Source organism: Numenius arquata, chromosome 10 (genome assembly GCF_964106895.1).
Source record: "Numenius arquata chromosome 10, bNumArq3.hap1.1, whole genome shotgun sequence".
Lineage (NCBI taxonomy): Eukaryota > Metazoa > Chordata > Aves > Charadriiformes > Scolopacidae > Numenius > Numenius arquata.
Window position 1 is genome coordinate 4,401,327 of NC_133585.1, and position 15,820 is coordinate 4,417,146.

A 15,820-nucleotide genomic window follows, 5' to 3' on the forward strand; every position below is an offset into this window, starting at 1 on the left:
ACAGCCAGACCTGCAGCGCAGGGCTTACAAGAAAACAAAAAGAATGAATGTTTAGTTTAGGAAAAAAAAAAAAACCAATTTTGCAGAAGGTCTGGCAGAACGTTCCTTCTGTGTTAGAATTAGCTCTTTGCTTCCAAATTTTGGGTGCTCTTTCAAAGACTATCCGGGCAGGCTAAGGGCAGCACTGGGGTCCGAAGATATTAATGCAAATAGCCTGCTTTAAGCCAAGCCCAAGAGCATTGCCCTGTCTCTGCAGACCCCCACGCTTGGTCTGGGGGGCCACAGATGCCCCCCCCTCAGGGAGGACGATGCGTTATATAGGGGGCATGGTTAAATCAGGGCGCTTCCCTGATGCGGGGGCATGGTGCAGCCCATCAAATAAGCGAACGGGACACATTCCATTGTGGGCTTTTTTTGCTGCGGACATGGGTATGGAGCTGTCAATCCTTGGGACGTTTCCATTGTGATAATCCTCCGGAATACGGGTGGTTTATTAACCCTCTGCTGTCCAGAGCAGGGGTTTCGGCTGTCACCCTCCTCCTCCTGTCAAAGCAGAGGAAGCAGGAAGCTTGCTCTCACCTTGCAGGCTGCCACCAGCCCCCAGGGAATGCATTAGGCAGTGTCCAGCGAGGCTGGGCATTTCCCTAACACCTCTTATCTGAGGATCTGGAAGCACTTAAAGGAATTTTACTTCATTGCCTCTATCAGCTCAGACAGGCTTATTAACATCGTTTCTGAGATGAAGGATGGAGTCCCAGCACAGCCGACTGGTTTTACCTACATTGTAAACGAAGTCAGCGACAGCGCCGTTATCTGCCCATCCTCTCCTCGCCTTGTGGTACCAGGAACTTCTCCGTGGAGCCATCCACAAGAAGAGAGTGGAAACAGCCTGGACACCCTCTCAGAAAGCCAGCCTGTGCCACTGCTGCTGTGGTTCGCATGGCACCACATAGTGCCAGCGGTGCCACCGTGTGCGGGGCAGCGCCAGCCAAGCCAGGCAACTTTCTCCGACAGCAGTAAGATCCCAAGCACCTCAGGGAGCTTTGGCAATTCCTACTGATGGAAGGGGAAAAAATCCCCACAACCCAAACCACCTTCCACCGGAAACCCACCACTACGAAACCACCCAGCACTGGAGCTCAGGGGTTAGTGCCCAAGTGTGAGGGACTAAATCGAGAAATAAAGTTTATTATAACCTGTGACTCAGCCCTCGCTGGAGGCCGATGATCCATTCCGAAAGCACTGCTCAGCCAGCCTGGAGCTGTGCACAGCCTGAAGATTTTTGGAGGCAGGCAGCTTGCTCTCCTGTCCCCTAATGGCTCCGTGCTCTGGGTCACTGGTTGGCTGCTGCTGTTTATCTTCCAGTGATTAATGGTCGCTCTCGGTTCCTGCTGCAATTCCATTAAGATTAGAGACTTAAAGCTACGCTGAGATGTTTAGCAGTGGGTGACCCTGGTCTCCCCGTAGTTGTATTTCTATAGTCTTGAAGAAATGGAGATTAACTCTTGTCTTGTGTCCCATCCTTTCAGCTTTCCAGCTGCAAGGAAGGAGCCCCTTGCAGGCAGCGCTCGTGTCGGCTGGCAAAGAGAGCCCGGGAGCGATTCATGGGCTGTTCATGCTGTGGCACTTGAAATCCCAGCCCGCGGGCACTGGGATGGCACCATCCCTCAAAAAAATGCATATATCCGGAGAACAAAAAGCTCTTCCAGGAGGGGAAGCTTCAGCCCCTTCCCCTTTGACATGGGGCAGAGGAAGAGGCAGGGGCTGCTCCACCTTAGCTCAGCCCCTCCTGGGGACCAAAGTACAGAGGCAGACCACCTTCCTGAAAATGTACAGTTGAATAGAGCCCCAGATGTTTATCCCTGCTCAAAGTAAGCCAGCACACAGGGAACTGAACATGAGAGGAGTGAAGCAATCAGCCAGACTCCATCAGGAATCTAGTGACTCCCAGCAGTTTGACTTCTGGGATTGATGAAGCAGGAAGAGACGGCTCTGACCCCAAGACATCCCGTGTAACATCATACCTTCACCTCAGGGAATGGAAGAAAGAAAAGACACTTCCCCCCCCCCAACTAATTGCGGAGCACCTTTCAGCCTGAGGGATAACCCTGAACCCTTTGTGGAGACCAGCAATCCCAAGCAGAGGCTGCAGCTTCTCCTGGACCACGAGGATGTGCCGGTCCCTCCTACCCGTGGGCCACCAGTGGTCCGTGTGCTGCTGCCTAGGGATCCCAAGTATCAGGTCCCTGCTGAAGCACCCCGACATGCCCACGGGAAGCCAAATAACATCAAAACAACCCAAGAGATGGCTTTTCCCCTCCAGACCAACCTGCCAAAGCAGGTTCAGCAGGTATCCTGCTCCCTGATGGTAGGGCAGGGAGCTGAGCAGCATGCACTTGTCAATCTGAAGGCAGCTCTCAGCGGGCAACATCCACATCACAAAAGCCACCACTATAATTAGCCTTACTTGGCGCGCAGTCAGCCTTTATGTTTCCTTCCCACCCCTCCAAAAAAAACAAGCAAAGGCATCTTTGCTGCCGGGTGATGGAGCGGCGTGTTACTGAGAGCCAGGAGAGAGGTCACAGGGACCCTCGCTTGCTCTTTCTGTGTAAACAAGGTTGCCCTCCTCGTGTAGAAGTGCCCTCCTCCTCCTCCTGCCCCGATGGCCCTGGCTTGGGCAGCCCGGCACTGACGCAGAAATAGAGAGGGGGTGAATTTGAAAGGAGAAGAAGCCAGGAGCCAGAGTCACTCTCTTCCTCCCCCTGCCCTTCACCGTGCCCGTGGGGCAGGGAGAGCAGCTCCCCATCTGCCAGCATCATCCCGCAGGAGCCAGGGAGAGGATGCGCACACATACCAAATGGAAGAAAAGGTGCGTTTGTTACAGATTTGGGAACCTTTATGTTGGGAGCAATTACGTACATCGATGGAAGGAGTTACAGGCGCTGGAGCTGACAAGGAGCCAGGGCTAGTTCTACAAAACCTGAAACCTCTGAGCAAACCTGGCAGCGTGTTACTAGCACAGAAGCTGACCCTAAAGAAACCATTCTTTTACGTTAAAAGAAAGCGAGATGAAGACTCAGATGGAGATGATAACTTTGATATTTTTCTAAAGACGTTTTTGAGATGCCGATTTCAGTAACTCCCTGAGACCAGGCAAACAACTTAGTAGAAATGCCATGAAGGTTTAGCGTTGACTTTCTTAATGTCTCTGCCTACAGCGAGATCTAGCCAATGTGGAAGAAAGGTCCTTTAATTAAATCCGAAAGGGCTGTATAATCTAGAGTAATACCTTCAGCTTTTTGTGTCAGTGATACGGGGTTGCCTTTGGGTAAATACATTGGTACAGAGCTCATGTGCTGTCCCCATCACAGGCTTTTCCTGGGGTCCTTCATACCTGTGTTGAGCAGATCCCCCTCTCCCTTTGCTTTTGCTTCTCTGTGGCCTGCTCACAGCGAGCTGAGAAGGTCCTTCCCTGATGCCACCACGTAGGGCACATGCAATAGGTATGTAATTCCATATACACATACAAAATCTCCTCTCCGAAATCCTCCTAGTTTTAAATTTGGTTCTAAAAGCAAACTTGGTCTGAGCCGCGAGTCCCAGCTTCAACGTGAATATGGGCCACACTTTACAACCAGTTTTAATCTAGGTGTCCACTCCACCTCTGAGGCAGGCCAAGCACCCTGTGATGCGCCCAGCGGCTCGGATCAACCTCGGAACCACTGCCCTGGCATGCTTCGGGATGGGGCATGAATTTTCAGGTTTCCCTGAGGCTTGTACCTTGTGGTGTTGGAACCGGCTGTAAAATACTCCCCTTTGCTTTTCCCATCCCCACTCCAGTTTGCACAGATGAAAGCAATGCAAGATGTGCAAAAAAGAGTCCCGAAGCAAACAGGACCCCGCGCAGGAGGACACTGTCCTTCAGTTACAGCAAGGCAGGAGTCTGAATTCCTCCTTAAATCTGGTCCAGTACAGAGTCAAGCCCTAGAAGAGAGGAAATTGTGCTTGACAGATGCAATCATATGCAAATGGCTGTAGAAGAGGGGAAATTATCATCTACAAACATTGGGCAGAAATTCCATCTGCCGCCGCCTCAAGAAGGGCTCTTAATAAATTCTGAGACAGCAAAGTGACACACATCTTAATCAAGACTTAATCCATGGAATTAATTCACTGCGCGTTTCTGCATAATTCCGAGAGTAATGCTAAAAGCCACGGCAATATCAGCAGCAGATGGACTCCCCCTACTCCATGCAAAGGTATTAAAGAAAACACAGCCCCTGTCACATCACTTCATGTACACACACACGGCAAAAAGCAACAGGGCTGTGCCCTGCCGCTGCCAGGAGCTCTCAGAGCCAGCGGACATCAAAGGTCAGGCTCGCAGCGAGGTGGAAATGGAAACCAGCATCATAGCAAAGATGGAACCCCGGCCACTTCTTTCCCACAGGAGAGGAGAAGCCTGGAGTGAGGCACAAGGTCTGGGAAACCAGCACCGGGTCCCTTCTTTAGCTGCTGTTTTTGGGGAGCGCTGATTGAGGCCGGTGTGGAAATAGATTCGTCGGCACCCGGGAGAGGCTGGGGATGGAGGTCGAGCGAAGGGGAAAGCGAGGGGAAACTGCTGGGGGTTTTGCGAGTGAGATTCTGCTGCAGAAACCAGGCGGAGAACCATTAGGAATGGCTGCCTGCCCTCTCACCACGGCCTGGGAAGCACGCTGCAGGTATGGGGGTCAGCCTTGCCAAGGGCCCCGCTCAAATTGGCAGGAGGTTTTAGACAGCTCTGAAAATATATTCTTAGTCACTGTCATCCACCTCCAAAGGAGGTGCAACAGCTACGTGATTAATCTCTTGTTTACATGTCTAAACGCTAGCGCAGTCCAGACGAAATACTGCCTTCAGCGGGCTCCCTCCCCGTCACACGTTGGTCGGAGGGGCTGGGGCCAGAATCCAGTCTTCACAACTGTCCTCCACATGCAGTTTGGGAGTCCCAAACACCTGGTCCTAACCCTTCTAAACCCAGGGGTCCTAGACTCTGGCACAGTGCATCAGCTGCCATTAGGTTTTAGGGCGAGGAGCTCCTGGACTGGGAAGGTGAGGTATTAACTGGGCTGACTGGAGCTTCAGGAGCTGCTGTGGTCCCCTCAAAGCAGTCCAGCCTTTGGAAACCATTACACCCACGCTGGTGGCAATGCATCATCCTGCATATGGCAGGGTTATGATCCAAAACTCAGATTAAGGGCTAACACAGGGCCAGCTCACCTTTCCAAGCTGATGTGGTTGGGCTTATAGCACTTACTGCTTCGTGCCTGCCTCTTTGTGAGTGCCCAGTGTGGTCCAGAACAAATCGGTGCTCTCAGCCAAGCTCTTCTGGGCAATACAGGAGAAGGGTGGTGAGGCACTGGAACAGGTTGCCCAGAGAAGCTGTGGATGCCCCATCCCTGGACGTGTTCAAGGCCAGGCTGGATGGGGCTTTGAGCAACCTGGTCTGGTGGGAGGTGTCCCTGCCCATGGCAGGGGGGTTGGAACTAGATGATCTTTAAGGTCCCTTCCAACCCAAACCATTCTGTGATTCTAGGGTGCGGGGGCCCCAAGAAGGGTATGATGAGAATAATTGATCCTGGGACAGAGAGGTGTGGAAAGAGGTGGTAGAGGAGTCCCAGTGGTGCCTGCAGGTGCGGGGAGCAGCACCGCCAGCTTCCCAGCTGGGATGCTTTCATCCAGGGGAGGTGGCTCACAGGGGCACAGGATGGTCACTTGAGGGGACTCAGGGAGCCTTCAGCCAGGATGACCTAAGGCTGGAAGTGAGCTGCTGCTGCTGCAGCCAGGATCACTCACCACCAGGCACCCAAGGGTGTGTAATGCGATTCCCGTGTTAATTCAGGCTCCAGAGATCCTTATGTGCCCTAAAGGACTCCACTCGCCCTGCCTGGGTCCCTGCTCCTGGCAGTGACTCTGCGGGCAGACGTGCCTTCCTATCGGTGCCACACACAGAAGTGCTTTTTCTCTGGAATGTGTGCGTGTACATCCACGTTAGTACACCCTGGGAAGCTCTCCTTGGGCTCGACCGGTTTGTGGAGAAGAGGAGGGAAGCTGGGCAGGGAGGATGGGGAGGTGGGATGTCTGGGGAAGGTGCTAACAGCCCTTGGCTGGCCCAGAACCACTTCCTCAGATCTCCGTTACACAGCATGCTCCTGGCGTTGCTATTTCAGTCTGAATGTCACCTATAAATTGGAGGCTCTTTCTCTGAAGGCTGCAAATAGAAGTGTCACTAGATGATCTTTGATTTATAGGGAAGCTCAGCAGAAAGCCTGGCATGTCCATTTTCCAGCCAGGAAACTCAAAGGAGTCCAAGGATCACACAGGGATCCTTTGCTTTTCCTAGACCTTCCCTCAAGGGTTGGCAAGTCCTTCCTAGAGGGGGGTGGGGAGAGGTCACACAGGCAGATTCATCTCCCTAATCATCCTGTGCCTGCTGCTTTTTCAGATTCCTCCTCCTCCGATACCCATCCCTGACCCATGGATTTCAACCTGCTGGCAGACGCGGAGGCTCGCAGCCCAGCCTTGTCTCTCTCGGACTCTGGAACCCCTCAACACGAACACAGCTGCAAAGGGCAGGACCACAGCGGTGAGTGCAAGAGAAGCCCCCAACCCATCCTTGCAGGTGGATCCAGGTGGCCAGTGGCTCATGGGAGCCAGCTGCGGTCCTCCTGGGGACACGCTGAGCATCCTCTCGTACCACGAGCCAGCACAGTGCCGTGGTGGCACGGCCATCCCAGCAAGCAGGGGAAAAGCACAGGGGACCCGTATTGCAATGACAGCCATGGGGAGGGCAAGAGCACCATCCTAGTGATGGAGTTGCCTGGCCCTGGCTACAAGAAGCCACAGCCCACAGCAGGCAGGAGTCAGGCAAGCCAGGTCACTGCCCAAGCAAGATTTTACTGTGTTTGCCTACACCGGGTCTCCAGAGCAGGAGAGCTCTCCTCACAACACGGGAAATCTCATCCAAGGCACAGAAGGCTACACCTGGTTATAAACTGCCCCCCCACCCCCTTTTTTTTTTTTTTTTTTAAAACTCCATTTAAATTGTTTAAGTTGAAACTTTCCTACGGATTAACCTTGGGCTGAACTTTGCTGGTTCAGGCAATAAGAAGGAAGAGAAACACCGTCTTGCCCTTGGCTTTAATTGAAAAAGCCTGCAAGGCTCTGCAGCGAGCTGCTCCTGTGCCAAGGAGCTGCCTCTGACCTTTCCCAAAGGCTGGACAAACCCCAGGCCGACCTCATTCTTTGTCAAGCTCTGAAGAAGAAACCACCACCATCCACATCTGCTCAGAAATTGGCTACCAAATGCCACGGCTTCCCCTGGATTTTGCATCTATCCTGTGACTGCTCCATCCCTCGTTGCTCTGGACGCGGCAGGACAACGGAAAACTGTCCCTGCCAGTGCCAGCGCGAGGAGGGACGAGGGCTGGGGACAGCCTGCGTAAAGGCTCCGGGCTCACCCACGTGCAAAAGCTAATAGGCATAATGATGCAGATTAAAATTCCCCAGAGTAAGCATCGTAAAGGGAGTGACGCTGGGATAACTGTGGTCGGAGAATCCGCCCACCCAGTTCCCCCCTGCCCGTGTACCTTAGTTGGGCACATCCCCAAGCGCAGCAGCTCCTTGTCAGCTGCTTCGGATGCACGGCGGTCGTCTCCATTCAAGTGGCCTTCCCGATCGAGCCCACCCTGGCACGCCGCAGAACTGCCAATTTAGGAGCTGACTTTTTTTTCCATTAGGCATGAGCAGCTAATTCCAGCTATGACCGCAGTCCTTTCATTGAGTGGGCGAACGTGCGCGAGATATATTCCACCGCCTATTTTGGGTGGACAATAAACGCCGGGTGCCTGGCTACGTCAGTCTCCCTAGCTGGAAATAAAGTGTTTCTGGGAGGCGGGTGGTTTTTGCCAGCGCTACCTGCGCGCAAAGGTTGGCAGCTTGCGCAGTCGCAGCAGAGAGGCCGATGGCAGCCCCATGTCACCGGCGTCAGGCAGAGCAGAGCGGACCACCGAGGGCTGCCCGGGACGGCAGCATGAATGCTTCTGGCATTCTCAAAGGAGCAGCCTCCCTTCTGCTTCCATCATCCCCAGACCAAGAGATCCTGAGGACAGGGAACTGCTGGAAAGAGTCCAGCGGAAGGCTACGAAGATGATCAAGGGAATGGAGCACCTCTCTGATGAGGAAACGCTGAGAGACCTGGGTCTGTTTAGCCTGGAGAAGAGAAGACTGAGAGGGGATCTCATCGATGCTTATAAATGTGTAAAAGGCAGGTAACAAGAGGATGGGGTCAAGCTCTTCTCAGTGGTGCCTGGTGAGAGGACAAGGGGCAACAGACAAGCTGGAACACAGGAAGTTCCGTCTCAACATGAGGAAAAATTTCTTTCCTTTGAGGGTGGCAGAGCCCTGGAACAGGCTGCCCAGAGAGGTGATGGAGCCTCCTTCTCTGGAGACATTCAAAACCCTCCTGGATGGGTTCCTGTCCAGCCTGCTCTGGGTGACCCTGCTCTGGCAAGGGGTTGGACTAGATGATCTCTGAAGGTCCCTTCCAAGCCCTCTGTGATTCTGTGAAAGGAACACAAACCTTGCTTGACTGGTCTCAGCTGTTGGAGAATCCCCAGTGTCCCACGATGGTGTGTTGTGGTTGGTGACACTCCCTTCTGCTAGGTTTCATCAGGCAGCACAGGTCAGAGGGAGAGCACAGATGAAGAGGGAGGATGTGAGGAACTGCCCTGCATCCCCCCATATTCTGCTCCTCAGCATGGATTCAGGGCACCCACAAGGTCCGTTCTTCTGCGAGTCCCTTGTTTCTCTATATTTCCATGTTTTTGGTCCCCACTGCAACAGCCATTTACAGAAGACACTTTTTCCCTGCCTAGTGAAGAAGCAGAAACAGAGGTGACACCCCCTATAAGCAATGCTCAGGAAGAACCACAAATAGCAGGTACAGAAACAGAGAGGACAATAAGAGGAATGTGCAGCTGCAGTGATTTTTCCAGGCTCAAAGTCAGGATTCCTACATCTCTTTGGGCTTCACGAGATTTGTAGGAAGTTCTACACCAGAAGATGAATACCAAAGCAAGATACTTGGTGAGCTCTTCCACACAGATGCTGCCCATAAGCCAGCTGTACCATAAGCCAGCTGTACCATAAGCCAGCTGTACCTCCACTGCGTTCTCCTTCCTTCTTGATCGTTTCTTCCTGCGTGAAGAAGGCCAGCCCTGAGCAGGAGCTCCCGATTAGAGCACAGCCTCCTCCTTCTCAACAGCCCCTTTGGAAATCCGCATTTGTTGGGGGCTCCTGTGGGAACATTTCCCCCATATGCATCAGGCTCTTAATTAACCCAGACTTAGCAGATGAACAAACAAATCAAATGTCCCTTCGCCTGAGCCATTCCTAATAACTAGCTCAGACGCGGTGGTGGCATCACTCACCTTTTAGTCTGTTTTAGAGATGGATAATGCGGGAATCTCCCTCTTCCAGCACTGGCTTAGGGCACCGAGATAGAGAAATCAGTTTTACGTCCTTGGCAAGAACCACTATAAAAAAGATCCACATGAAGAGCCTGCTTCCGAGAGTTCTGCTGAATGTGGATCCCCGCATGAAGGATGCTCATGGGAATGAGGAAAGTGCTACAAGACCACAGCCAGCTCCTGCCGTTCCACTTTTCAGGTCCTGTGGCTTTGTCTGTTTCCATAGTGCACTGGGAAAGTTCTCGTGCGGGTACACCCTGGATGGAAACACCGGCTGGTCCTGTCACTGGGAATGGGAGACAGCACCTTCCTGCTCAACTTGCGCCCTGTTGTGAGCAATAGCCAGTTCTCTCTCCTTCTGTCCGCTTTCCTGCTGGTGGATAGGATTAAACGTGCCACAGAAGCGGAGGCAGCTGATGGAGAACCCCCATGGCTTCAGTCGGTGCAACAAATCCCCACAGAAACAAACCTATTCTGGTGGCACCCAGGCTTTCCTCCACGAGGAGCAAGTGCCTCTCCTGCAAATGCTCTCCATGGCTCCAGCGTTGCTCCCTTTGGAGAAAGGCAGGCGCAAGGAGCTTTTGTGGGGCATTTTTTTCCACATCCATCTGACTTGAGGAACCCTTTTTTTCCCCTTGCCCACTTGATTCCAGGTTACTGTTTTCTTGCCTCCCTGCTTTTTAAGGGCTGTAAAGGACACCTTCCATGTTAGGATTTTTCTGGACTTTGAAGCCTTTTAAGCCAGCTTCCACTTAAAACACAACCAAACAAAAAAATCCTTTTAATCTGAATCTCAGCAAAGTGATGCCAGGATTTTTTTTTTTTAAAGGTTCTTCTCCCAGATACAGCAGTTTGGCAACTGTTTGCAATAATTTGTACGTAGTTTAGCTGAGTATTTCCCACTGTAAAAGAACATCTCCCCTCCCTGCTGTAAACCTGCTTTTCAGTTGGAACTGCTTCCCCTTGCTTCTAGATCAGAGGAAAGAGGAGGTGAACATCAGATATTAGTTCTTTTCACAGGAATAATTTTCTTCGATGGGGACTCGTCTTGGTTCCCAGCAGAATTAAGAAGTAGTTGTCCTCCTAGGATTGCCCGAATGCTCAAATGTGACATTTTCTTTTGACAATGGGAGACATTTATATTTGCATTCTGCCCCTGTCTGCAGAGCACCGACAGCTCCAGGAGAGGCTGTGGCCCAGGAAAGGACCTGGCTGGCCACCTCCAGCCACGGCAGCTTGAAGCTCAGCGTTAAGGCCTGGGTTTAATGCCCAGGAGGAGGCTGAACTGTACTTTTCAGTTAGATACCAGTGTGAACACTGGAGAATTTCAAGATGTTCATTTAAGGGGCAATGAAATGAAAGATGCTGCCTCTAGGAGAGGGATCTCGGAGTGAGGAGGAAGGCAGGGGCTAATGGACAGGGAGATGTTGGAGTACTCCATGGTAAGGTCTAAGAGAAGCTTTTTCCTACTTTCTAAGAATCAAAATAATGTGCACCTGAATAAGAAGGTAGAGGAGTAAGAAGGGAGGAAGGATAAAAGTTGTGCTCCTCAGGTTTAGTTAATTTAAGACCCTCAACTTGCAATCAAATAGCAATTTGCCTTCTCCCATCGCTTGCCCACAAAAACACTGCTGGATCTTTTGCTGTGTCCTAAGTGGCAATTTCTGTTTGATTTTTCTAAAGGGTGCCTCAGGCAGCAGAGTAGGAAACTGCTGCCCTGGGCAGGTTCTGCCACTATCACCCGTCTTAACTGTGACAAATGAAAAGCAGAGATTGGAAGCCTGGAGAATCCAAATCCAGTCACTTGGAAGCTGATACCCCTTTACAGAAGTTAAATGACGGCAGGACGTGCTGTATCAAGGAGCCGTTGGTTTTGGTATGGGGAGATGGGTGAGGGAGGGAGATGGGACACTTCTGTGGATGCTTCTGCAGCTGCTGGTGGCCAAAGCAGAGGGGGACATCACTGAGCATGCACTGGTTACCCCAAGGACGGGCTTCCCAAACCCATCCAAGCCCCCGACTTAACTCAAGGGGATCTTTCCCATCTCTCTGTTCCTCGCACAGACACCGAGAAGTCCCAGCAAAACCAGACGGACGACTCCAACCCTGAAGACGGCTCGCTCAAGAAGAAGCAGCGGAGGCAGAGGACGCACTTCACCAGCCAGCAGCTACAGGAGCTGGAAGCCACTTTCCAGAGAAACCGGTACCCAGACATGAGCACCAGGGAGGAGATCGCAGTCTGGACCAACCTGACAGAGGCACGAGTCCGGGTAGGTCTGCCGCCCTCCCACATCTCAGGCCCAAGCTTGTGGGGAGGAAGCCATCTGTGGTACAAGCCACCAAGCTGTCCCCAAACCGAGGAAGGAATTAAGGGCCCTAGAAAATTTCTCTGTCCTGAAAACACCTCACCAGGCTCTACATCTGAGATTTGACATCCAGCACACACATGGCCCAGGCTGATGGTGCCTTCCCCATCCAGTGCCACCTGACAATAGCAGGAGGATGCAAAGCCAAGGTTCTGCCCCACAGAGCCCCACCAGCTGGCTGCCATCACCCAGCAGGCCCCTTCCTTCCAGTGCCATCATCCCCCAGCCTTAGCCTTGCTGGAGGGCACGCTCTGGGGTTCCCAAACCACCGTGCAGTCACAGGCGTAGCGTGGCAGGGCTCCAGCTGGAATGAGAGCTTCTCTCCGCTACTAGAAATATGAGTTAGCAGCACCATGAATAGCCTTCCAGCAGCTTCCATGCTCTAGGAAGTTATATTGTTTGAGTCCCTCCAGCGCTAACAGATTTTCCTGTTAGAAGACAGACTTCTAACACCCCACCCCAAGCTGGTCCTGAGGTGAAGTCAAAACAAGAGAGGTTATTTCCTCCACTCAGCAGCTGTCAAACCACATCCCCAAAATACTTTGCTCCCAAGTCACACAACCCCAACGCCTCCTCCTGGGCTGTAGTCACTTGGAAATACAGCAAGTACTTTCCTCCCTTTTCCCCTATATAAAGGGCATCTGTTTTTTGGGCGAGGTGGGTTATTCTGTACGTTGGAAAATGGCAGTGGTTGGGTTTTGATGTAGGTGGTGATTCTCGCTGGGAGATGACCCTGCAGCCCAGACATCTTACTGCAACCCTTTCCTGATGCACAGCGTCCCAGCTCTCTGAGAGCATCCCTGTCCGTTTAACAGCTCTCGCCTTCTGGGAAAAGAGACCAGGGCAAGGTCCCTTCCAGGGACAGCCCAGAGCCATTCCCATCCCTTCCCTCTCTCTCATAGGTCTGGTTCAAAAACCGCAGAGCTAAGTGGAGGAAACGGGAGAGGAACCAACAGGCCGAACTGTGCAAGAACAGCTTCGGAGCCCAGTTCAACGGACTGATGCAGCCTTACGACGACATGTATTCCAGCTATTCCTACAACAACTGGGCCACCAAAGGGCTCGCCACCAGCCCGCTCTCAGCCAAGAGCTTCCCGTTCTTCAACTCCATGAACGTCAGTCCCCTCTCCTCCCAGCCCATGTTCTCCCCACCCAGCTCCATCGCCTCCATGACCATGCCTTCATCCATGGTCCCTTCTGCGGTGACGGGGGTACCGGCCTCCAGCCTCAACAACCTGGGAAACATCAACAACCTGAACAGCCCGAGCCTCAACTCCGCTGTCTCCTCCAGTGCCTGTCCTTACGCCTCTACAGCCAGCCCCTACATGTACAGGGACACGTGCAACTCCAGCCTGGCCAGCCTGCGGCTGAAGGCCAAGCAGCACGCCAACTTCACCTACCCGGCAGTGCAGACGGCAGCCTCCAACCTGAGCCCTTGCCAATACGCCGTGGACAGACCCGTATGAAGGGCCGCCCTCCGCCAACCGGGGACTTGACCTTAGCCTGACAAAAGGAGACCTTTAGCCCTACAAACAGCCTACGTCCTGCAGAGAATGAGAGTGAACACGAGAGAGCAAGAGAGCGAGAGAGAGCGAGCGGCAAGCAGGCAGATGGACCTCTATGAAGACTTGTCTAACTATCGTATGGTGAATTTTGACTGTCTTTCCCCACCCAAACCCCTTCCCCTCTTGCCCACCAAACCTCCTCCTTTGTGGTAAAGAAACCAAAACAGCCTACTGGAAGCCCCATGGGGAAATAGGAGCCCCGACGTGCGGGGTCCTTAACCCAAGGGCAGCAGAACCAAGTGTGTTCCTATCTGCCCTCTCCAAGCCCCGCAGGGGTGAGCTCCTCGAATCCCCTGGGACAGCACAGGCAGCCGGACACCACCCCTGCAGGGAACAGCCAGGGACAGGGCAACGCGGGGGGATGCCATTCGCTGACCAGTTCTACCTGCGCGTGCGTGAGGCTTCACTTAGAGATGTCTCACCCGCTTATTTATCACACAGCCAGTAAGGAAAGCCTTGTCTCAGTCGATTGGCATCTCTTTATAAGGCATTTATACACGTGGCCCTTCAGACTTGAAGCCTTTAGGAACTGGGAGTTGTAAGGATATAAATTATGTGTGTGTGTATATATATATCTCATATATATACAAATACATATATAGACATTAAAATACGCTTTTTTTGTTGTTTTGTATGTGAAATAACCTACAAAGTAGACCTTAAAACCAAAAACCCTGTAAAGCAAGCACATCCACCCAGGCAGCGTTCTGCCTGTCGTGCTTTACTGCTTCAGTCATTTCCAGTTAGACAGGAACACCTTTGCCAGTGTACATCCAAAGCATCCCCTTTTGCAACGATCAGCTCCCCCTTGCACATCTCCTTCCCTTCCCTTCTCCAAATCCCATTTCCAAAAAAAAAAAAAAAAAAAAAAAAAAAGATAATAAAATAAAAGTTGGCACAATCCCTTGAAGGCTTCTGCCTGTCTGGTTATTGAGAGCACAAACCTGCGTCTGAGGGCTCAGAAATCAAGCGCCGGCAGCCCAGGCGAGGGCGAGCATCCTCAGGAGCACCGGCACAAGGCAGCCCAGATTGAAACAAGAGCTTGAGGTTTGGAGGAGCCATCTCTGTTCCTCACTGAGAAATCAAATGCCCGGCTCCTCGGGACAGCCAAAGCCCACGGACACGGTATGAAGGGGAAAACGAGCCCCCCTTCCTGCTCCCTGCCTGCATGTCTCTCCTGGCTCAGGCTTCCCCGCCGCTCTGGATGGGGGCAGTGCCTTTGGGCTCCTGGCAGCCCAGGACAGGGAGGCCCCCAGGCACTCCTGCTCCAAACAGCAGTCCCCTGGGGAGAGGTGGCTGCAGAAACCCTCCCTGCTGGCCTGTCCCTGCACAGTTTCTCTTGGGAAAGCTGTAAAACCGAGGTGGGTCTCCCGAGATGTACATATCCCAGGGGGACCTGTGGCTTCAGCAGGTTCCTCCAAGGCCCCAGGGAAGCTCCACGTGCAGCAGGGGAGCAGGGCATCCCTACCCAGTGCAGTCTCCTTTCCCTTCATCAGGCACACGCTCCAAGGGGAAAGCACAACTCCCATGTTTTACTTTTCTCTTAGGGAAAAAAAAACACAAACAAACACACCAAAACACATCACCACAACAAACTATCGTACTTGGATGAATAGGACAGGCAAACCTGGCGTAAACCAGGTTTCTGCAGTGTTGTTAGCACACTGAGAGGAAACAAGCTCTTTGCTAAGAAGGGATCCTTGCTAGGACACAGTAAGAGGTCCCTCACAAGCAAAGCATACGAGCCAAAGCCTATTCCACAGGGAGCAGCTGCTGCTGAAGGTATTGGTGAGCAGATGCTGAAAGCAGCCACAGATGTTAGCCCAACTCCACTGTAACAAAATTGTTCTTTGCTCTGAGCTAATCCAAAATGAGGGAGCCAAGTTACCCTGCACTGAAACAGCTACCGCTGGAAGCACAACCCTATCTGCAACCTGCGTTCAAAGCATAAACATCTAAAACGTAAGCATAGAACATACAAAACAAGACCATTCATTGTAAGCTGGATCCTACCTTGCCACTGGGCACCAATGCTGCTGAGGTAGCTTCCGTGGTGAGTCTCCGTTCCATGCTGCAGCCTCCGTCCAGCAGCCTTCCCCCCAAACACATGGCTCATCTTGGTGCCATTGTGTTTAACTCCGTCCTCTGCCATGGCTCTTCCCCCTAAGGGAAAAAGGAAAAGCCTGGGCTTCTTTCTAACTAATCATGTCCTCCACTGAGCCTGACTCACAGCTGAGTCCAGCTCCTCTCCCTGATAACCCAAGCCAGGTGGTGCCACAATCCTCTCCAGTTCCTTGATGAAGGAGCTTAGCTCTTTGCACACCTGGCCCATCCCCTACACCTTTTCCATGCACCCTGCCCCTCCACCCTGTGCTGATTT

General features: G+C 52.5%; 1 protein-coding gene across 1 annotated transcript; it reads left to right on the top strand.

Annotated features, from left to right (window-relative positions):
- Nucleotides 1-6,484: 6,484 nt before the first annotated feature.
- PITX3 (paired like homeodomain 3) lies at nt 6,485-14,289 on the top strand. The gene is made up of 3 exons (XM_074154246.1): nt 6,485-6,625; nt 11,574-11,779; nt 12,778-14,289. Exons 1-3 carry the CDS (start codon nt 6,517-6,519, stop codon nt 13,339-13,341), a joined length of 879 nt encoding a protein of 292 aa, XP_074010347.1. The 5' UTR covers nt 6,485-6,516; the 3' UTR covers nt 13,342-14,289.
- The last annotated feature ends 1,531 nt before the right edge of the window (nt 14,290-15,820 follow it).

Excerpts from the sequence above, each read along its gene's own strand:
- PITX3 (XM_074154246.1), top strand. The coding sequence starts at position 6,517 with ATGGATTTCAACCTGCTGGCAGACGCGGAGGCTCGCAGCCCAGCCTTG. Across the intron at positions 6,626-11,573 it reads CAAAGGGCAGGACCACAGCG|ACACCGAGAAGTCCCAGCAA; the intron begins GTGAGTGCAAGA and ends TTCCTCGCACAG. Across the intron at positions 11,780-12,777 it reads TGACAGAGGCACGAGTCCGG|GTCTGGTTCAAAAACCGCAG; the intron begins GTAGGTCTGCCG and ends TCTCTCTCATAG.